This window comes from Varanus komodoensis, unplaced genomic scaffold, assembly GCF_004798865.1.
Source record: "Varanus komodoensis strain SLA01 unplaced genomic scaffold, ASM479886v1 scaffold6_4, whole genome shotgun sequence".
NCBI lineage: Eukaryota > Metazoa > Chordata > Lepidosauria > Squamata > Varanidae > Varanus > Varanus komodoensis.
In genome coordinates, this window is record NW_025336347.1 from 19,158,949 (window position 1) to 19,179,320 (window position 20,372).

Here is a 20,372-nt window from a genome sequence, read left to right on the forward strand (position 1 = left end):
ACGAAGGAAAGCTCGAGCTTAGTGCGCACAGGACTTGGGGCGCTCTTAGCCAATGAGGAGGCGCCGCTGCGGGAGTGGCCGGAAGGGGAGCGAGCGGGGCGCAAGCGGAGGAGGAGGAGGAGGACTAGGACTTGGCGTTCTGTGGCGCGGCTCCGTTGTAGGTGCTAGTCCAGTGTCGCCCTTTGTCCAGCCGTGCGCTCACGCCCTTGATTCCCGGGGACACGGCGCTGCTTCTCTCCCCTCCCCGCGCACTCGGGGTGCATGTAACCGGGGAGGGGGGCCCTGGAACCGGAAACCACCCCACGAGCGGCCCTTCTTTCTTCCAGCGCCGCCCCCGCCTGTTTCCGTTCTCCTTCCCTTCATTCACTTGTCTTTCGCCCGCCTGCGCGGTCTTCTGTGCTTGCGCCGCAGATCCAGCCTTGCGCAAATCCCGCGTTCTCCCTTCCTTTGCGTTTCTCTTTCAAGACCTCTTGCACATTTGGTTAACGCTGCCGAGTGTTTCCCCTGCATGCCCATTCTGCATTGCTCCCTTCGTCTGCAGGGAACGGCTGCTTCCTAGCGCCTTTCTCGGCTTCCTCAGACTCCTGCAGCTGCAGCAATCCGATCATCTTCATCCCATGTAATCCAGCCCTTGTGCCTCGTAGTGCCAATCTCTTGTCCAAATTTTGGTAGGAAAACAGTTTGTTGGATTTATTTCTTTGTGATCCCTCCATTGTCTCTGTCCTTGTTTGACTAGTAATCATTTAATTCACTTTCCTTTTCTGCTTTGAGCACATACTCTCATTTGTGCTTCTGCATTTATTGCAGCTGGTCCATGTTGCTTTTCGTTTTTACAGGCCTGACAGCAGCATGTCTGAACTAAAAGACTGCCCACTTCAGTTCCATGATTTTAAGTCAGTAGACCATCAAAAGCTGTGCCCCCGCTACACAGCTGTCCTGGCCCGTTCTGAAGATGATGGTATCGGCATTGAAGAACTCGACACCTTGCAGTTGGAGCTTGAAACCCTTTTGTCTTCTGCTAATCGCCGACTTCGGGTATTGGAGACTGAGACGCAGGTCAGACAGTAATCCAGCTGTAACATAGAATGGAAATGCTTTAGCTCATGCCCCCAAGGCCTAGGTTTTAACACATGATTAATAATGTAGGCTTTGTTGCCTAAAAAAGTCAAAGATGTGGCACAACCCATGTGGTCTCCTGCCTACCTTTATTACACAGGTTGGGAATTTGTGGCCCTACAGATGTTACTGGACTTAATCTTTCACCATCCCTCACCATTGGCTCTGCTGGTAAAGAAGGATGGGAGTTGCAGTTCAACAACTTCTGGAAAATTGTGTGTTCTCTATACGTGCTCTAACACTTTTATAGCTTGGTAGGATACTATGAAAGTGTGATGTGCCAAACTTATGTACATTTGGAAAATCAAATGCACAATGGAGGAAAATCTGGGAAGTTGTGGAGTTCCTTAATTTGGCAATTCTGCCAGAGAAGCCTTTTGTCCCTCCCGCTGTAGTGATGTTTGGTCATAATCGTCAGTCATGGATAGATCTATATCTGGTATCTGCCAGGAGAAGAGAAATGCAGTGTGGGAGTCACTGGGGCCAAGGGGGTTACTGTACCAGAACCACACAATTTGGATATCTTTAAACTAAACTGCTTGATTCTTTTCTTCCAGATCCTGACAGACTGGCAAGACAAGAAAGGGGACAGACGATTCATGAAGTTGGGCAAGGAGCATGACTTGAGCATTATTACTATCAAACATAAGACTAAGAAGCAGAAACTGGAAGGGAAAGGTGGTCACAGCACAGGTCCAGGTCCTGGGCGGCCTAAATTTAAGAACATGCAGCCTAAAATCCAAGAGTATGAATTCCCAGATGACCCAATTGATGTGCCCCGTATTCCCAAAAATGATATGCCTAATAGGTATGTGGGAAAGGAGTTTCCCTATTCCACTGACTGACTAACTGACTGACTGACTGAATCGGATTAATACCCTGCTTTTTTTCTTACAAGAACTCATGTTCCTCCCCTGCTCTCAGTCCTGTCCCCGTAACAATAACCCTATGAGGTAGGGTCGGTGAGTGGCCCAAAGTCATCCAGTTGGTTCCATGGCTGAGTGGGGACTAGAACCTAGATCACCTGAGTCCCAGACCCGCACTTTGAACCACTGCACTGTTTCTCTGGGTGTATTAGTGATATTAGTAATAATAATGATGATGATCTTAACAGTACTAATAATAGTATAGAAATGACAGTATCATTAACTTTATTAATAAAAAGACTGTAGTAATGGCAACTCATGTTGAAGAGCACTATGCAGAAATTACTCTGTCTTTTCAGCAATCTTTTATAGTAAGGTTCAGCATCCCATGGCTGTTGGACCACATGCAAATTTGCTCTTTTAATAATGCTTTCTCAGGAAGAATTTCAGATCCTGGCTAAGGGTAATCTATCCCTTCCGCAGCAGCCGGCTGTATAGGCAGGAAAAGGTGGGTGGCAAAGAGAAAGGAAAAATGAATGACCCCACCCACTTTTTGGCTCTAGTTTTGCTTGTCTGTGGTGACCTTGCCCCTCTGGGAATGTGTCCTTTGGCAACAAAAAGTGTTTCCATCTCTCCTTTATGGCCCTGCATGCTAGGCCATTTTCACTGCCTCTGATCTATTTTGGGAGAGGCTACCTCACTCTAACCAGTATACCATCTTAAGATGGGCACCTTTGGAAGCTCCAAGGGTCATTCTTGTTTCCGGACTCATCTCCTACGAACCACCCCACCCACAGTAGTGGCAAAAATCGAGTGTATATTTGCTACAAAGCAACACAGTTGTCAAAATTAGCTACACAGTGCTTTTGACCTTTTGCAGTTCTAAGAAAGGCTCAGACCAAAACACATCTGCAGCAGCCAAGGAAGAGACACAGAGCAGGGAGTTAGAGAGCGCCCCGTAGCCACTGGGGGTGCCACTTTATCCTTGATGAATGTGAAGGTTGGCAAGGGTAGCATGCTGCCCACGGGCCATGTGTTGCTTTCCCCTGATCGAGGGGCTTTTTAAGGGCATGTTTATCCAAGCACTTCTTTCAGTCTAATACATTAATTTCTATTCTCATTAAAAGGAAAGAATAATAGGAGGGTGCAGGAATAAATGCATCTCTTTAAAGAGCAAGAGCTCATTCTTAAAATTCTTGTCTTTGAGGATGTTAATTAGAGCTAGACCCTTACTGCTTTTCTTTGCCATCGCAAAAGGAAAAGCTAGGGAGGCAATTAGTCCCCTCTGGCAGTGTCAACCAATAGTGCTGTGATTCACAGTGACTGTATGTGTTACAAAAATCTAAGTAGAGGAAACTTAATCATTCTAAGATGTTCTTTTCCTATGTATGAAGTTTGGAGAGCGAATTCGTTGTAAGCAATTAGGCAAAAACACAGCAGGAAAGAACTGTTGTCTGCTGCCAAGGCTGACTGCCTTGTCTAAACAACACCAGGCAGTTACTCCTACTCTTTGTGTTAGTCAGCATTTCCCAAGCTGGAGCCTCTAGATGCATTGGACTATAATTCGCATCGTCTCTGGCCAGCATGGCTGCTAAAGGGTCTAGTTTTTCAGCACCTCTGGTGGGTATCAGACTGAGGAAGACTAGCACAGGATCAGTGCCAGTGCACGTTCCCTTCATCCTGGCCTCTTGGTATGCTCTCTGTATTTTGATAGCTCTCATGCTGTGCTCCCCTGTTGCTTGGGCTGGTCAAGCTGCCCGAGTTGCCATTTGGGATGTTTCTCAGTGTTTGCTTTGTGTGCTTCCTTTGCAGGTTCTGGGCCTCTGTAGAACCATATTGTGCTGACGTCACCAGTGAGGAGGTGCGTACGTTAGAAGAGCTGCTGAAACCTCCTGAAGATGAAGCTGAACATTACAAGGTGAAGTACACTTCAGGAGAGGGTGGCTTGTTTATTCTGCCAGGCTGTCCTGTTCCTGCCATTTAGCCCTTTCGTCAAATGGCTATGTTAGTCCACCGGACTTAGGAAAGACTGTGCTGGGTCACATGTTGCCTTTGGGACTAAATGGTCATTAGGGTGATGGTGGCAGAACGTATCTGGGCTCCTGGGCTCCAGATTCTTAAAGTGTGTTGACCTTTGACCGTGGTTCTGATCAGTTTTTAATCCTGGGGTTTTAATTGAATCACAAAGTAGATTCTGCAAGTCTGAAGCCTACACCTCTGCTGTAAGGATAGGCCGTACAGCAGGGGTAAGTAGCTGACACTGCACCCAGGTAATTCATACCCTTTACCGAGGGAAACTGAATACTATTCTGAGTCCTGGAAATGGTCAAGGAACTATGCAGTTTGCCTTGATACTGGAAATCTTGCTCAGATTCTGGTCTGGGCTTTTAAGTTTTCAGCACACTGTATTTTTTTTATTCATTGCTGGAAGCTTTATTTTAAGTGAAAGCTAAGAGTCTTAGAGAGCTTCTGTGCCCAGTAACAGATACTCACCTGCAAACAGATGACCCAAGATTAGTCATAGCTGTTGAAATGCACAAAGGATGGGTTTCTTTAAGATATTTTCTACATTTGCATTCAGCATGTGATATGATGCTTTTAGCAAGTTGAAAATTGGGATAGCCACAACATTACCTGGCAAAGATAGGTAATACATTGACTTGCTTCCGCAAGGTGCACCTGTGTTCCATTTGAGCCTAGGCATCTTTCCCTTTTTATACAGCTCTCTTTCTGCTTGAGAAAGCAGCTCCTGCCACAGAACATATAGAATGATTGTCCTGAGTGCAAAGCAGATATGTTCTGGGTCTTCCTTTTCTTTCTCTGTTATCTTTGCATTTGGTACCTGATTAGATGGGGTGGAAGCATCACAAAAGGCGGGAAAAGAAGGATGCATTCCACATGCAGAGGGTTAGATCACTCATGAGACTAGGCAACGTGGATTGTAATTAGTTGAAACAGGATGCAGAGACTCAGCAGGAGAGGGAGGAAGAAACAGAGTTAACATGGAAAAGTCACCTCGTAGCTGCGGTAAACCGCCAGGCCTTGATCAGGAGCAAGGTGAAGTTGGGCTTTTTGCCGGGCCCTCACCTTTCTAGCCTCTCGGCCGAGACTTGTTTAATGTCTTGTTGACCTGCTCTTATAGATCCCACCCCTGGGGAAACACTACTCCCAGCGCTGGGCCCAGGAGGACATGCTAGAAGAGCAGAAGGATGGGGCTCGGGCTGCAGCTACTGCTGATAAGAAGAAAGGCATCTTGGGGCCACTGACAGAGCTGGACACTAAAGGTATCTGGAGCTTCTCATTCTGAGCAGAAAAGTGCACCATCTGTTTCAGAGTGGTCTGTGGTTTGCATAACCAAGCACATGTGCTAGAAATGAGGCTGTGGCTTGTTCAGTGATTCTTGGGTGAAAAGCTTTAGGGCTTGAGAGTAAAATTGGCTGGCAGGACTGTTGGGTTTGTTCTCTGCTTGATGGACTGTTTGTCTAGCTCAGTATAAGGCATGCGCCTAACAACACAGCAGGAGTTTGTGGTGTGATGGGGATTCTGAACTATCCTGCTGCAGCACGGGTGTGCATGCCCAGCTTTCTGTGTGGTATTCCTCATGGTTTGCCTATGGCACTGCAAGCCATCCAGCCCACATCTCAGCTTCTCTCCTTTCCAGACGTGGATGCTTTGCTGAAAAAGTCAGAGTCCCAGCATGAGCAACCTGAGGACGGCTGTCCCTTTGGACCTCTGACACAGCGTCTCTTGCAGGCACTTGTAGAGGTAAGTGGAGAAGCATGGCTGTTTTCTGGCTTCAGCAAGCCCTGATTTATTGGGGAAGAGAGGGGCACAGGCTGAGACCCGCTACGCCTCTTCTCTCTGTAGGAGAACATCATCTCGCCCATCGAAGATTCGCCTATTCCTGAGATAGCAAGCAAGGATTGCACAGCTGATGGTGCCAGCACTTCTCCCCGCAGCCAGAACAAGCCCTTCAGGTGAGCGTGGATGTTGGCTTAGTTTCCGTGGAAGCATTTACTCTTTGTTTAAACTCTTCCTCCTCTCCCGATTTTGGACCTTTTAGAGGTAGGCAACCATTTTAAAAATTGTGCGATGCAGGACCCAAACTTTGAAAAATAAAATCGAGGCTAAAAACCTAGCCACATTAAACAGCACAGATAGCAAAGTATTTGGTACTGGTGCTGCTGCTGCTAAGCTCCTCCTCCTCCTCCAAGCCTGGAAGATCGGGATCTTTTTAACCTGATAGCCTAGTACTCTTCCTAGTAGGTGGGTGTGTCAAGGGAGGGATTCCTTGGAGAGGTTGCTGATGCCATTTCCCGAGTGGCCCACAACACAGCAAAGGGCTCACCTGTCCCATCGCAGCTGCCTCCTTGAAGTGGCTGTCAGTGACGAGCTCCACAGGTACGAGGACAACCTACGAGTGCAGCCTTTGCTCCGGGTGGCAGGGAGCAGGTAGTACCTTTCCTTGTTCCTTGTAAGAGGAGGGGGTTTCTCCTTCCCCTCCCTCTCTTTAGACTTCCCCCCTCTTTAAACACTTGTATATATCTGCAGTGCAATTTTGATGGGTTTCCATAATCTGTGTCATTATTCTTTTTCTTAAAAAATAAAAAAAGCCTGAAACTGCACTTTAGCACAGAATTGTGAATTTTTAGAACAAAGACGACAGTTGTCAAGAAGCTGATGCGTAATTGCTTGTCCAAATGAGGGATCGAAATGCTGCTGCTCCCTTATGAGCTTCACTGTTTTAAACGTACCAGGGAGGCCCTTCTCTCTGTCCTTTTTGCCTTTGGAGGCCCATTTGGTCAGAGCCCCAGGAGGCCTCAGTGGCTGCTCCTGAGCTTTGGAACTTCTGTGGTCAGGCTAGCTTGGTGTCCTTCCAGCAGGCAAAAATGTTCAAGTAGGTCTTTGGCTTGTAGCTGGTCACTTGTTAATGTGGGTTTTATTGGGCTGGGTGCTGTTTTTGTTTCATTTTGTTCGGGGTGTTAATTGCCTTTATTAGTTTTATGACTGCTTTAATTTTATTTTAATTTCCATTGTATTACAGTTAGCTGGCTTGAGTGCCTTGTTTGTTTGTTTTGTTTTTAGTGGAAAGTCAGCAAAACCAAATAAAATTCAGTACTCTTTCCACCAGATCATGCTGGCTGTGATGATGCATTTAATTTCAGACTGAGTGGGTCTGGTTACCAACCTGGAATAGCTGTTCTCCTCTCTCCCCTTGCAGTGTGCCTCACACCAAGTCTCTGGAAGGTCGCATCAAAGAAGAGCTGATTGCTCAAGGTCTGCTAGAGTCAGAGGACCGACCTGCTGAGGACTCGGAGGATGAAGTATTAGCTGAGCTGAGAAAGAGGCAGGCGGAACTGAAAGCTCTGAGCACCCACAACCGAGCCAGAAAAGTTGAGCTGCTCAGGTGAGGTGGAGGAGGAGGGTCAGACAACCAGCACCCCTTTGCCTTTGAGATGCTGGGGAGTGTGCTATACTTTTTTTTTTTACGGAGTTCCTTTGAGCAGGGGAACCAAATGAAGGGTTGGCCTCGGGAGCCCCGTGTGGCTTGAAGCTTCTGTTTCACTAGGCTTGTTCCCTTCACAGGCTGGCCAAGGAGGAGTTGCATAGGCAGGAGCTGCGGCAGCGTGTGCGCATGGCAGACAATGAGGTTATGGATGCCTTCCGCAAGATAATGGCAGCCCGCCAGAAGAAGCGCACCCCGACAAAGAAAGAGAAAGACCAAGCCTGGAAGAGCCTTAAGGAGCGCGAGAGCATCCTCAAACTGCTTGATGGCTAATGCAGGGGGTCGAATGCCAACCGCTTGGCCAGGCCCCCCCGATTCAGTCGCCGGAGATGCCCCAGTTTAAGGGCCGTGCCAGCAGAAAATGCAAGACTGCAGCAGCTCCTCCCAGCATCCTGCCTGGCCATGTTGTAGCCGGGGATCCAGGCAGGCCAGCGGCTGGCAGCTTGCTAGGGTTTCCTGTGTGGTTGTGAGCATTGTCACCTGGATGGGAGTCTGGATCGCTAAAGATGGCAGTCTCTTCCATGTCATTTGTAGAAGAAGATTGCCATAGGAGGCTCTTGAGGGCTGCTTTTTCAGTGGTCCTTTGCTTCATGGTGAACTATCAGCGGCTACAGGGAAGATGAATTTTGTAGGTGGGAGCAAAATTCCCCCAAAGCACTTGAATGATGCACACTTGGGAGCAGTCGGCTGACCCCTTTTCGCTGCACCTGGTGCATTCCACCAGCTTCTGGGGTGAGGGCTGTTAAAAAAACTGAGCTGCCAGTGAAGCTCTGAAACCTGGAAACCAGCCCTCTCCTATACATGATTTAAGTAGGTGTTTGCAGTACCCAGCTTTGAACAGTAGAGGGAACTATAGCTCCTGCTGGGTTATGGTTGAACTTTTCCATGGTTAGCATGTCAGTCAAATGAGCGATGGCCCAAACCTTTTGAGGCTGCAGAGAGCTGCGTTGTAGGTCAGAATTGTTTTTGAGTCTCTGGTGGCCTCGTCTGTTTCCTGTTCTGCTCAGCCCCTTCCTTGGCAGTGGTAACGATGAGTGATGTGTGTTCTCTTCTGCCTGCCCGTAGTACGTAGGAAGGACTTGGCCTCTGTGGAGCTGAGTGGAGGAGTGCTACTGGATTTTTGAGGCAGAAGGCCAAGCTGAAGGATACATGCAGCACTTCAGGTACCAGGAGAGTCAGGAAGGTGAAGATGGGGCATTTGGTGGGTTCAAAGGTGGGACCAAGTAGTCTTGACTCGCCTGGGCCTCACAGCTGAAGCAGCAACAGAATTGGAGGGGGGGTGGTTATAGACCGTAGTGAGGATCACAGCTGTGGCTGCTATGGGAGAAGCACTCGCTGTTCTTTCAGAGTCTATATTTTGCTCGGGGGGGGGGGCACTCTTGAGAAACAAAAACAAGAATACTACCTGAGACCAGAGAGAGTGATCAGGGAAGAAGCAAAGCAGCTAATGCTTGCTTATCTTTTTTACGGAAGGCATCACTGACCCTCCTGGGCATTTTCTCCGATCTGCCGGGAAGGTGAAATAGAGCTGTGGTCAGCTGCGTGGCCAGAGGCTGTTTCCTTCCTGCCGAGCTTTTTGTTTGCAGAGTCCTGCCCTGCTGCCTACGGATCTGGTCCACCAAATGAAAGGCCTGGGGTGGGGGTATGGAGGAGAATGGACTGGCATGGGCTGCTTTCCTCTTGGGTGCAGTTGCAAATCACAGCCCAGGAGCCTGCTGCTTGTCCAGATGCATTTCTGCAGTGCAGTCCTGCCTGCTCTGGTGTTCCCTGTCTAGCTTCAGCTACTTGCCTCAAGCTCCCGGTGCACCATTTGCTGTTCCAGGATGAGCTCAGTTGCCCCCTTACCCGGTGCTTCCATCAGGGTCCCATACAGCATGCGTGGAAGGTGGGACCCAAACAAGGCTGCCACATTTATCACAGATACGTTGTTTTCCAGCCTACCGTTTTCTTCCACTACCAACTCCAAGGTTTGATTCCTTCTTAGCAAGCGTCTTTTGAAATGTATGATGTCCGTCCTTGAACTCCGCTTGTGGGCCCTTTTCCTCCCTTGACTACCAGTGTGTTTCAAGGCTGTTCTGGGAAATTTCAAGCATTGTGGTATATAAATGTGTGAGATAGCTTTGGAAACAGCCTAAAAGCAGAAGTTGGAGGTAGGAAGTGGGGAGCTGAAGCGGAAGAGCTCGCACTTGAGGCAGGGTTAAGTGAATTCTTCACATGCTGTGCTCTGCCACCGTTTGTGTCAGCGTGGGCCTTCACTCGAATTCTTCCAGAGTGTTAATAAATCATTACTACAGGAGTAGCTGGCATCGTGTGCTTTGTTTTTCTAGTCCCGTGAGAAGGACCCAGGAGTATAATAGGGTGGGTTATATAATGAACCATTTTATAAATGTGTGGATAGCATTCCCCCCCCCCCCCCCGACACACACACAACTGATTTAAAAGTAGGGGCTGGGAAAGTGTCCAGGTTTTATTATGTGACTTCCTGCTAAGCAGTTCCTAAGAATTAGAATATTGCAGACATTGTACCATGCAGTGGGTGTGGCAGGGATGGGAATTACGTAGTAGAACAGATTGCCATGAACGATGAAATTAATGTTCATACTGTTACATGCCACATTTATACCCGCTGTTATGCGTAGTGTGTAAGGCAAGAGGAGGAAATCAGAAGGCTATAGTTGGAATAAGGTATTTATAGAGCATAGTCTTTTTTTCCCTAAATCTGTTTGACTTTCCATACCTTTATTTTTGGCTGTGCTACTAGCTTGGGGTGGAATTTTATTGCTCATGCAATCCTACGCAGTTGAAAGGCAACAGGAAAGGGAGTTGGAATCTCTGTGAAGCAGTGCAGTTTGGGTGATATGAGGACCCCATCACAGTGTGCCTATGCCAAATCTGTTCCTGACCTCTCATAGATGTAAAATACCCTGCCCCCCCCCCCCGCAAGTGGTCGTCCTCTGATTGCAAAGTTTGGGAACTTGATTTTTAAATACATAGAACCATGCTTATGTGGGGTCATTGTATGATATGTTCTGTTTTCCAGAATATCATTTGAAACCACCTCCCAGGTTTAAGTTAGTCTTGCTTCATCAAAACCAAGGAGTGTGGGGCTGTTGAATTTGGCCTTGGGAGCAAAATCCTCATTAGTCCCTGGAGCTCAAACAGGCTAGTTATGTCTCAGCCTGACTCCTCACAGGGCAGTTGTGAGGATAAAATGGGTGGGCAGGGGAAGCGCACACACTGCCCAAGCTATTTAGCTGAACCAGCAAGATAAAGTGTAGTTGCTAATAGTGCCAGTATGGCTGATTTGTAGTGTGGTATCCTCTGGACTTTGTAGTTGGGGAGCCGTTCCCTTACAGCAGCCTTGCCAAAGTCTTAGTCCCCTGATGTCAAACTACAAATACATAATTCCTGAACGTACTGGATGGGAGTGATGGGAGTTGAAGTTCCAATGCTGGGGACCAAAGGGAGGCAAAGCTGATTGGAGGGTAGGGGGAATACTGCAGTGATGAAGGAACTAGTGAAGTGAAGAAGGCTTACTTTGAGCCTTGCCCTCTACCCCGAGGAGAGGTGCACCAGTCGGGCCACTGGGTTGCAAAATTGTCCAGATTCCTATGGCTTACCAATGGCCTACAAGCTGCCAAGTTTCTTGCATACTGGACCTCTGGGATGACCTTTGCTTAGTCCAACCGTCAGGGAACTTCTTGCATGTTTAAGAAAATCGTGGCAAGGAAGACTTAAAATAGATTGGTCATGCCTTAACTGTTTAAAAGAGATCCATCCTGTTTATGCATTCTTGCTTTGTAAATTAAACCACAGGAAAAAGCACGTTATCACCTTGGACGGAAAAGCGACCATACAGGATTAAAAGCCACTCTAAAGACTATTTTCAGTGCAGCAACTGCCCCCTTGATTCACTTTTAGTACTTTGTCTGGAAGCTGCATCTGAGCAGGTGCCGAGTGTCTTCGCACGCATTTGCACAGCAACGGCTGATGGGCTTGGAGGGCTGAAATTCTCAAAAAGCAAAAACCTTCGGTAGGGTAAGCCAGAAGAAGCTCTTATTAAAGCCTCGGCCCTCGTGGAAGGACTGGCTGCGGCGGGCTGAGGAGCCGAGAGGGCAGGGTCGGGATCCCCCAGAGGAGCAAGATCCCGCCGTCTCCTGGGGCGCCTGGCTGGGTGCGTGTGTGCGTATTTATGAATGGAGCCGCTCAGCCTTCGACACCCTCGTCTCGAGCCCAGGTTTAATTTTAGTTGAATCCCGTCGCCAGGCTGCGCCCGCCTCCCGAGCAGCGCATTGGCTCCGCTCGGCTCGCGGCCCCGCCCATCGTGGTGACGTCGTGGGGGAGGCTGGAGGGAGAGCAGAGCCCGGGAGGCGGGGGATCGGCGACTCTGCGAGCCCTGCGCGCAAGTGGGCTGCGGGGGGACGCAAGGGCCGTTGCCGCCACCAGCCTACCCGACCCGGGGGATCCGCCGCAATCGCCCTCCACATCCATGTAAGCAAGCGCGAGGCGGGCAGGTTGGGGCGGCAGGAGCACACTGGAGACGGGCGGGTGGCGTTGCCCCGCACCGCCCGATTACAGCGGCGTGGCTCTTTATGTGTCTGCAAGCTTTGCGTGTTTCTTTCGGCCACTGTTGGACACGGGGTGGACGTGTGCCAGCTTTCCTCCAACCTTGGGCTCCTGCAGAGATGCTGGACTACAGCTCTCATCGTCCCCAACCTGGAGTTGTATTCCAGCACTCCGGAGCGTGCCAAGTTGGGGAAGGCGCTATATACTTATGCTTCCAGCTGCCAGACTCTTTCTCTCTGTGTGTGCGCGCACACGCTGGATCGGGCTTGCCAGCCCGTGGTTGCCCATGTGGCTGTGCTTTCCCGACGCTTTTCCTTGCAGCTGGAATGGCACCTGTCTGCACTTGCTTCCGTACGCGCGCCTTTCTCCTGGGGCTGCCTCTCTGCGGCAGGATGCCTGCACATCGCCTCTGTAAGGGTCTTCCTTCCTGGATACCGCTCTGTACCGCTGTCAATCTTGCCTTCCTCCGCACCTGCCCAAGGTCTTTGTGGGAACCAAAGTGAGGTACCTTTCTTTGTATTTCTATCCCTGAGGAGGAGAGGCGGAGTGCAGAATTCACTGGCAATACTGCAATAACAGTCTGCACACTTGTTTTCCTGTAAGCTGATATGCCTAAAGAGGGGCATAAACCTTTATCCTCACTGGCTGCAGTATGTGTTTACCTCCCTGAGAATGCATTCCACCCCTGTGTGTGGGAGAGGGAGAGGGAGAGAATATATATAATAGCGAACATGTGCTTATCCTTGTACCTCTCTTTGCTTGTGTGTTACCTGTAATGTTATCTAATTGTTTTGTAGGTAAGAACCAGTCCTTTGCAGGTCTATCATTGTCTCTTTGTAAATGTACATAGTGTGTTTTTCTGTGTAGCGGCACCCTTCTCACTGCCTCTTTGCCTACTTGTTTGCGCACTGCACATTTTTCTTTCTGATGGTGCAGGTTGCTGGGCAGATGCCTTTATGATTGGCATCACATCAGGCCCTGCTGCCTAACATTCTACCTTTGCACACCTGTTTCTTCCCACCCCCACTTAAAAGGGACACTTCGGTTTTAAGTGTCCCTTTTAAATGTGAATATTTTCTCAATTCTGTTATAACTGTTGCTGCGGAATAATGCATGTTGGGGGAGAGCGATGTGTACTGCAAAAGAGGAAGCTGGGAGCTTTGCTCAAAAACACCAGTCACAAAACTTTTTTGGGGTGGCGGAATCTGGTGGCCAAGGATAACCTCTTTTACTATCAGCACAGGAGCATTCGTCTAGCAAGAGGCTGAGGGGGTTTTCTTTAGTGCTGGAAGGTTCAGACAGATCTCAGTAGCTCCCTTCCACGTGGCTTCCTTCAGAAGCAGCTGGGAAGACCCGCATCTCAGCTTCCTCCAGGCACTTAGACATTCAGGCAAACAGCAGGGCACTTTTCCCATTGTAGGTCCCAGCAGCTCTGCTGTGGCTCCCCATAGCTGTCATGCTGTCTGCATATATTGCGGGATCAGCGACTAGTGTGTGAAAATGGCACTGTGAGGGAAAACACCAGTGGGATGCTCATCATTCTGTTATCTAGCAGTTTACGTCATCGCTGTGTAGCTGTCCTCATGCTGATACATTCTCTCTCTCTCTCCCTGCGCGTGCACAGGTGTGTGTGCATGCGTGTGTACAGCATGTATGTGCTAGTCTGTCCATGCACCTGTGCTGACTTTCCCTTGGTGCCAGTGTCTCTCCACACCAGGATCTGCCTGCTGGTGCTTCTTCCTGGCCTCTCACTTCTGCACATGCTGAGCGAGCTATGCTTCCCTGTGTTGCTTGCCCCTTTATCTGAGTCTTGCCTTTCCCAGGCACTAGAGGTCAGCTGGGCAGTTCCTTGACCTCTCTGGCAATGGGCTGTAATAGGACCTTGGCAGGATGTGGTTAACTGGTGCATCAAGAGCAGAGGCTGTCGCTCCATGTTAATAGTTATTGCCATTCAATCCCCTGCATTTCTAGTTTAAAAACAATAGTCCCAAACAGTAGGATTCTGCTTACGGCTGCTGCTGCTATTGTGAATTGCTGCCAGTCTGGTCAGCTTCTGTATGCAGAGTGCAGAGGGGTCATGCTGAGTGGGGTGATGGGAATTGTCATCTGATGTATCTGGAACATGCCCAGTTGGGAATGGCTATCTTAAACATGAACTGGGTGGAAAGTTCAGTATGCTGGGAATGAGGCAGGTCTGAGAGAATTTGCATCCTGCTCTAACCTGACACTGGGTTGCATTTGGAGAAGCCTTGTCTCCGAACTATGCTACCTACCAGATATCTCAGGGGAGAGGTCATGGCTCAGTGGCAGAGTCCCTACCATGCATGCAGAAGGTTCCAGTTTCAGTTCCTGGCATCACCAAAGACTACTTCCTGAAACCCTGGAGAGCCATCTGCTGTCAGTCAGTGCTGGCAATACTAGGCTGGGTAGACAAATTGTCTGGCATGGTATTAAAGCTGCTCCCATATAGCCAGTTATTATGCATAGGGTACTGGTTGGCCTTCATCTCCTATCTGAAACCTATAGGGCAGGTTTAGGCACGTCATGATAAGGCAAAGCTCACTGAAGAGGTCAATAATGCTTGGAAAAGTCGAAGGCAGGAGAAGACGTCCACTTAGGAGATGGATACATTTCATAAATGAAGTCCTCGACTTGAGGTTACAAGAGATGGCCAGGCTATCAAGAACAGAACACTTTGGAGAGTATTCATTTATTTGGTCATTATAAGTTGGAGACAACTTAATGGCATGACGAAACAGGCAGTTGGCAGCTGGAGATCCTAATCTGGCCTCGTGGTCTTCTGTCTGCTCTCCATGAGCAAAGACGTCTCTCACACGGGCAACACTCTGTTTAGCACCTTCTTCTCCAGTCCACATCACACTAGGGTCTCTTGTTACTACTCACTGTTATGTGTAGTTGAGGTATATGCGGTAGAAGATAGGCAAATAAGCACAACCTGACAACCTACCCCATCAGGAAGCCACAGTGGGTTTGCTGTTGTGCAAACAACCCATGGTGTGCCCAGCAAATGCTCAGGTTCATTGCAGGTTGCTCACCCAGTTCCTCCCTCTCCTCCTCCCTCAGACCACCCATAGGGATCCCAGAAGACGACATGCCCGGACCAATTTGCCTCCTCTTCCCTGCCATGATTGTGAGCCATTTCCCTTTTTTGTTCTGTTCATCCGCTCCCCCTCACCCCCCCCACCAAATCCTGATCTCCAGCTTGACAGCTGGCTTTTGTTATCCCCTCTTTGACAGCCTCTCACAGCCCCATCAAAGTGCCCCGGGGGAAGTGCATTGTGGGAGAACTCAATAGAACCCCAGTTGCTATACGCTCCGGGTAGGAAATTAAACAGCCCTTGCTTAGATCTGTGATTGGGTGAGTCAGTGGACGCTGTGTTATATTCCCCACGTGAAAGCAGCTTGGATGAGCTTCCTCTGAAGAATGCCGATGGGCCCCGTCTGTAGGCATCAAAGTCTGGAGCATTTCCAAGGAGGGAGGGATCTAAGCATTTACATCTGATCCGAGTGTGGCAGTTGAGATGCTAAAACTGGTGCTGTCCCGAGTGGTGGACCGGATGAGGGTGAATAAGTTGAAGCTTAATCCAGACAAGGTGGAGGTGCTATTGGTAGGGCGAACCCTGAGCCGGGCGGGGGGGAGATGCTATTCATCCTCCCCTGCTCCCCTGGACAAGGCTGCACCCCACTAAAGGAAAGACTGTGAAGCCTGGGGGTGTTCCTGAACCTGGAAGTGACATATGTTGCCAGGAGCTCTTTGCATCAGTTCTGGTTGATTTACCAACTGTGTCCCTATCTGGAGAGGCAGAACCTAGCAATGGTAATCTATGCACTGGAATTCTCACATTTGGACCACTGCAATGCACTCTGTGTGGGAATGTCCTTGAAAATGGTCCAGAAACTTCAGTTGGTACAGAACAGGGCAGCTCATCTACTGAAGGGGACAAGCAGATAATGCATGTCAGCCTGTTGCTATATCACTTTCACTGGTTACCGACTGAAATCCAGGCCTAAAGGATATCTAAAGGAGTGTCTTCTCCCATATACACCTGCTTGGACCCTTAGATCATCTATGGAGCTCCTTCTCCATGGGCCATCCCTGAAGGAAGTGAAGAGAATAGTTATGAGGGGAAGGCCTTTTCTGCTGTGGCCCCCTGCTTGTGGAATTAGCCTCCCACCCAGGGAAATATGCCGGGGCCAATGCAATATACGTTCTGGGATCAGTCTGAGACATTTTTATTTTCCCACCATTTTACTTGTTGACTTTCTACTTTTATACTGACTTTTAAATTGTGTGGAACACGTGAAATAGTTATTATTTATGATAGGATTCTGCTTACATAGTGTAGTAGTTTTGCTGTATTTTTGCCTGCAAAAAGATTATTGTACAAAGATGTTTTTATTGAAGGCAACTCTGTTTTAAATTGTTTTAATTGTTGGATTTTGTATGTTTTAATTACATTGTATAAACTGTTTTGAGAGCTTTATACTAATCAAACAGTATATAAATGCTTTAAATAAAAGGGGCTTCTCTCTAATAGACTGCCTGTTCTGTCATGAACCTGCTTGGATATCAAGATCCACAGGATCCTGTGAGGGCACCATTATTTGCTGAGGCCTGTTTGTTGGCCAGATGTGAGAAGGCTTTCTTGTCTGTTGCCCCCCTTGAGGAAATGTGCTCCCCCAAGAATTACATTTGGCCCCGTTCCTTAGTCTTTAGAGAGGGTAGGAAAACTCACCTCAGTTTAGCTTTTTAAAATAAGCAGGTTTAATGTTTTTACTGCCTTTTATTGTTGGGAATTGTTGTACACTGCCTTGATGGCTTTGTAGCAGCAACATATTATATCAATGCTAATAAATTCTCCAGGACCCTCCAAAGACACCTTCAGCAAAGAACAAGGTGGCATTCTCCGTTTGGATGTGCAGAAGCTGACCTGACCGGAGCTTCAGCCGTGGAGTCCGGATGCCATTTTCTCCACTGCTCTTGAGGGAAGCAGTCTAGCTCGGGCAGTGCAGGGCAGACCAAAGGCAGGTGGGCAGGGTGTGGGCAGACCAAACCCACTAGGTCCGGCCACACCTTGCTGCTGCTCCTTGCCTCCAGGATCTACCAGCAATGGCAGCTGCCACCTTTTCCTCCTGACAAGAGGGCAGACCCTGCTGTGTCCCTATTTGTTTAGCCCTGCATTTTCTCTTCCCCCAAGAACTCACCCTGTCATTCCCTCCTCCCAGGTGCTACAGAATATTAACTGCTGAGCGGAGAAAGATTTTCCCTGTTGCTGCTCCCAAATCTTAGGGTGAATTAGCTGCTGAGGACAGGAAAGAGAGAGGGAACAGCAAGCGGTGGTCTTCTCTGGATTAATTTCACTCCTGCCATCCACCATCATGGTGAAAAAGCAGCCAGAGAGTAGGATGTTCTCAAACGAGGGAAAATAGCTGGAAGGGAAAGAGCTGAGCATCTTTGCTCCTTAGCAGCTCCGACCCACAGCCTCCAGTGGTTGCTTTTCACTCAACATTCTGTGTGCACGCACACACGCACACACACAACAGATAGAGGGGGACGGATTTAGATCTGCTCTTTACTGCAGGTGAAACAATGAGCTGATTCTTGCTGTTTTCAAAAAAAATTGGCTGCAGTGTCAATTCAGAGGCTAATCAGGGCTGAAGGTTTCCGTTTCAGGCAGTTCTGGCATGATGACCTGCAATTACATGAACTTGATTTATGTACATCAAACTTGGCCCATCCATGCTTTTCCCACTACACTCCCTGGGAGCCCCTTGTGTATTTATTCCATTTTATGGCTTGGGTTTCAGAGTGGTATTTAGCACCTAGGTGTTTAGGCTGGATAATTCCACCCTGGGCCGCCCGGGCATCATGTTACTCTTTCTTCTGGAGGGGAATGTATCATCCAATGCCATCATTCAAATGTAGGCTGGTTTAAAATGTGCCTGTTCATGACTGAAGGATGGCCTGGAAAGCAGGTATTTCCTCCCAGGTGGAAATAGGAGATGGAGAAAATGTATGCATGCCCATAAACACACTGGATTTGCTTTTAGAATTGCAGACTGTACGCTGCTGCTCTGTCCCACGGGTGCTCATACATGTGTTAGGATGGTTTAGAGGGAGATTATCTCTTCAGACTTTTGGCAGCACCGGTGGAGGTCTGTGTCTGCCTGAAGGGCAGTGGTGTGGTCGAGCCAGGAACTGCAGGGATGCGATGCCGATGCTCATTGCCTCATTATCTGCCCCTCCCTCCGAACTCCGCCTTCCCTCGGAGCTTAGCTGGAGTCCCCACCGTACCTGGGGGTGGGCGATAAACGTTCTGTGAAACAGTTACTCTTGTGGGCAATCCTTGTCGTAATGCCAAAGTATTTTGGGATGGCCTGGTCTTGGGTGGGCAGTTAAGATCCTGTAAGACCTTGCTGCGTGTAGAAACAAAGACTGCTAGAACGGGTTTGTTGAGGTCGATTAGCCCAGCTTTAGTGTTTTGCCCTCTCCTGGAGAAAAGCTTAGGGTTAGGAATGGACATGACGAGTATCTGCACTTCAGCATTTGCCCCTAGACCCCAGCTGAGGACAAGGGAATGGAGCTGAAGCAGTGGTTCCAGTTTTAAGTTCAAGTGACTTCAGCTGGTTTTTGAGTTTAACAAGTAGTCTATATGTTATGCTCTGCAACACTGGGCTGTTCACACAGAGCCAAATCCCCTATTGCAGAAAAGGGATACGGTGCAGATGCCTTGGGATGGGTTACCTGTGCAGAATTAAGTGCACCTAAGTGGGAGTTTTATTTTATTTTTTAGTATGCCTCTGGATAGAAAACAAGTAAGTCAAGTGGAATGGAATGGAAGCTAAGTGCATTTCCTCTTGTCTAACATATCATGGGAAGGGAACATTTGCCATGGGAGAACATTTCTAATATTAATATTAACATCCTGCTTGATAGCTGAAGCCCTCTATTTCCAGGTAAAATAACTATTTCCATCCATTTCTAGGTGGTATCTCTGGGTGGATTGACTGTGGATTAGCTGTGGAAAGGGACAAGGACTGCCGGTGCTTCTTTAAAGAGGGTGGGCACCCTGATTCCATTTTGCTGGGTGAATGGGCGTAGGGCTTGCATTTCCTTTTCCAGGGTGCTTCTGTCATTTTGAGAGATCCTGGCTGCTCACACCGTAGAGACCTGAGCCAAGAGAAACTTTGCTTGTCCTTGCATGACGTTCCTGACTGTAATCTTCCTTTGGGAGGGGGGAGGGCCGAGGGGAACTGCATTATGCAATTGCCATGCAAAGTATATTTTATTATTTTACTTTTAAAGATTAATAATCTGTTTTCAGCCTTGGGCAGAAGGTTTTCAAACAATTCAAAAATAAAGCATTGGAGACAAAAAGAACTCTCTCTCTCTCTCTCTCTCTCTCTCTCTCTCTCTCTCTCTCTCTCTCTCTCTCTCTCTCTCTCACACACACACACACACACACACACACACACACACTCCCCCTTTCTGGAAGCACTCAGAGTACTGGCTGCAGTTTGCAGGGGCAATGAGTCTAGTCCTTAAGGGTAACATATGCAAAAATATGGGCAGGTCTAACCCCTCTAGAGATAGTGGTTAAAGAAGGGAAGGGAGCTGTATTTTCATAGTTTCAGGAGCTACAGCTGTTGCTATGGAGACAACTGTAATGTTACTAAACAGGATAAAGTCTGAGCAATAGCCTTAAGGACACCAAGAGGAAGAGAAGTTGGGAAGAGAGAGGGGCGAGCTCAAGGGAGGCAAAGAATTCCTGAGGCCTGGCTGTGGCGCCCACCTTCAAAGGCTGCCCAGCCCTTGCCCAAGAGCCCTTGCACCTTTGCTTTGATGTCACGGCAGGGTTGCTTTAGCTGGGTGGATGGGCCTCTCTTAGCAGAGGCCACCTGGCAGCCAGGCGCTTAAAGGAGACTTGACAGCAGGGGAACTGACCAGTGCCCTCCAGGTGGTTTTGGTTAGGGTTCTTTGACCATTGGCCACACTGGCTGGGCTGATGGAAGTTGTAATGCAAAGCATCTGGAGGGCACCTGTTTGCCTACCTCTGTGCTCCCACCCAAACTTGGAAGTCTCTTATCAACTAATTTTTAACTAAGTCCTTTAAGAGAAGACAGTGGGCTTGTAGATGCCAGTTTGTTGATGCAGATCAGCTGAATGATATCAGAGCCTTTCACTGAATCATGGAGTCATAGAATTGGAAGGGGTTAGAGGGCCATTGGGTCCAACCCCCTGTTTAGTGCAGCACTTCCAGTTCAACCATTCCTCCCAGATGGCTGTCCATCTGCAT

The 20,372-nt window shown here is 48.6% G+C and overlaps 2 protein-coding genes across 8 annotated transcripts in view; both read left to right on the forward strand.

The window, feature by feature from the left end:
• Window positions 1-52: 52 nt before the first annotated feature.
• Window positions 53-9,784, forward strand: TADA3 (transcriptional adaptor 3). 4 transcript variants are annotated; one of them, XM_044451782.1, is made up of 9 exons: window positions 53-157; window positions 837-1,056; window positions 1,674-1,924; window positions 3,795-3,900; window positions 5,125-5,266; window positions 5,644-5,747; window positions 5,850-5,959; window positions 7,204-7,389; window positions 7,569-9,784. In XM_044451782.1, the coding sequence occupies exons 2-9, from the start codon at window positions 850-852 to the stop codon at window positions 7,759-7,761; spliced, it is 1,299 nt and encodes a 432-aa protein (XP_044307717.1). In that variant the 5' UTR covers window positions 53-157; window positions 837-849; the 3' UTR covers window positions 7,762-9,784. The 4 variants fall into 4 exon arrangements, with proteins under 4 accessions (XP_044307717.1, XP_044307718.1, XP_044307720.1 ...); XM_044451785.1 differs by having other exon boundaries at window positions 86-161; XM_044451784.1 differs by lacking the exon at window positions 53-157 and adding an exon at window positions 506-668.
• CAMK1 (calcium/calmodulin dependent protein kinase I) overlaps window positions 8,520-20,372 on the forward strand; it is a 35,710-nt gene continuing 23,857 nt past the window's right edge. Inside the window, exon 1 of one of the 4 annotated variants that reach the window (XM_044451788.1) lies at window positions 8,520-8,651. The gene's annotated coding sequence lies outside the window, so the exon portion shown is untranslated. The other 3 variants (XM_044451787.1, XM_044451790.1, XM_044451789.1) reach the window with 3 other exon arrangements.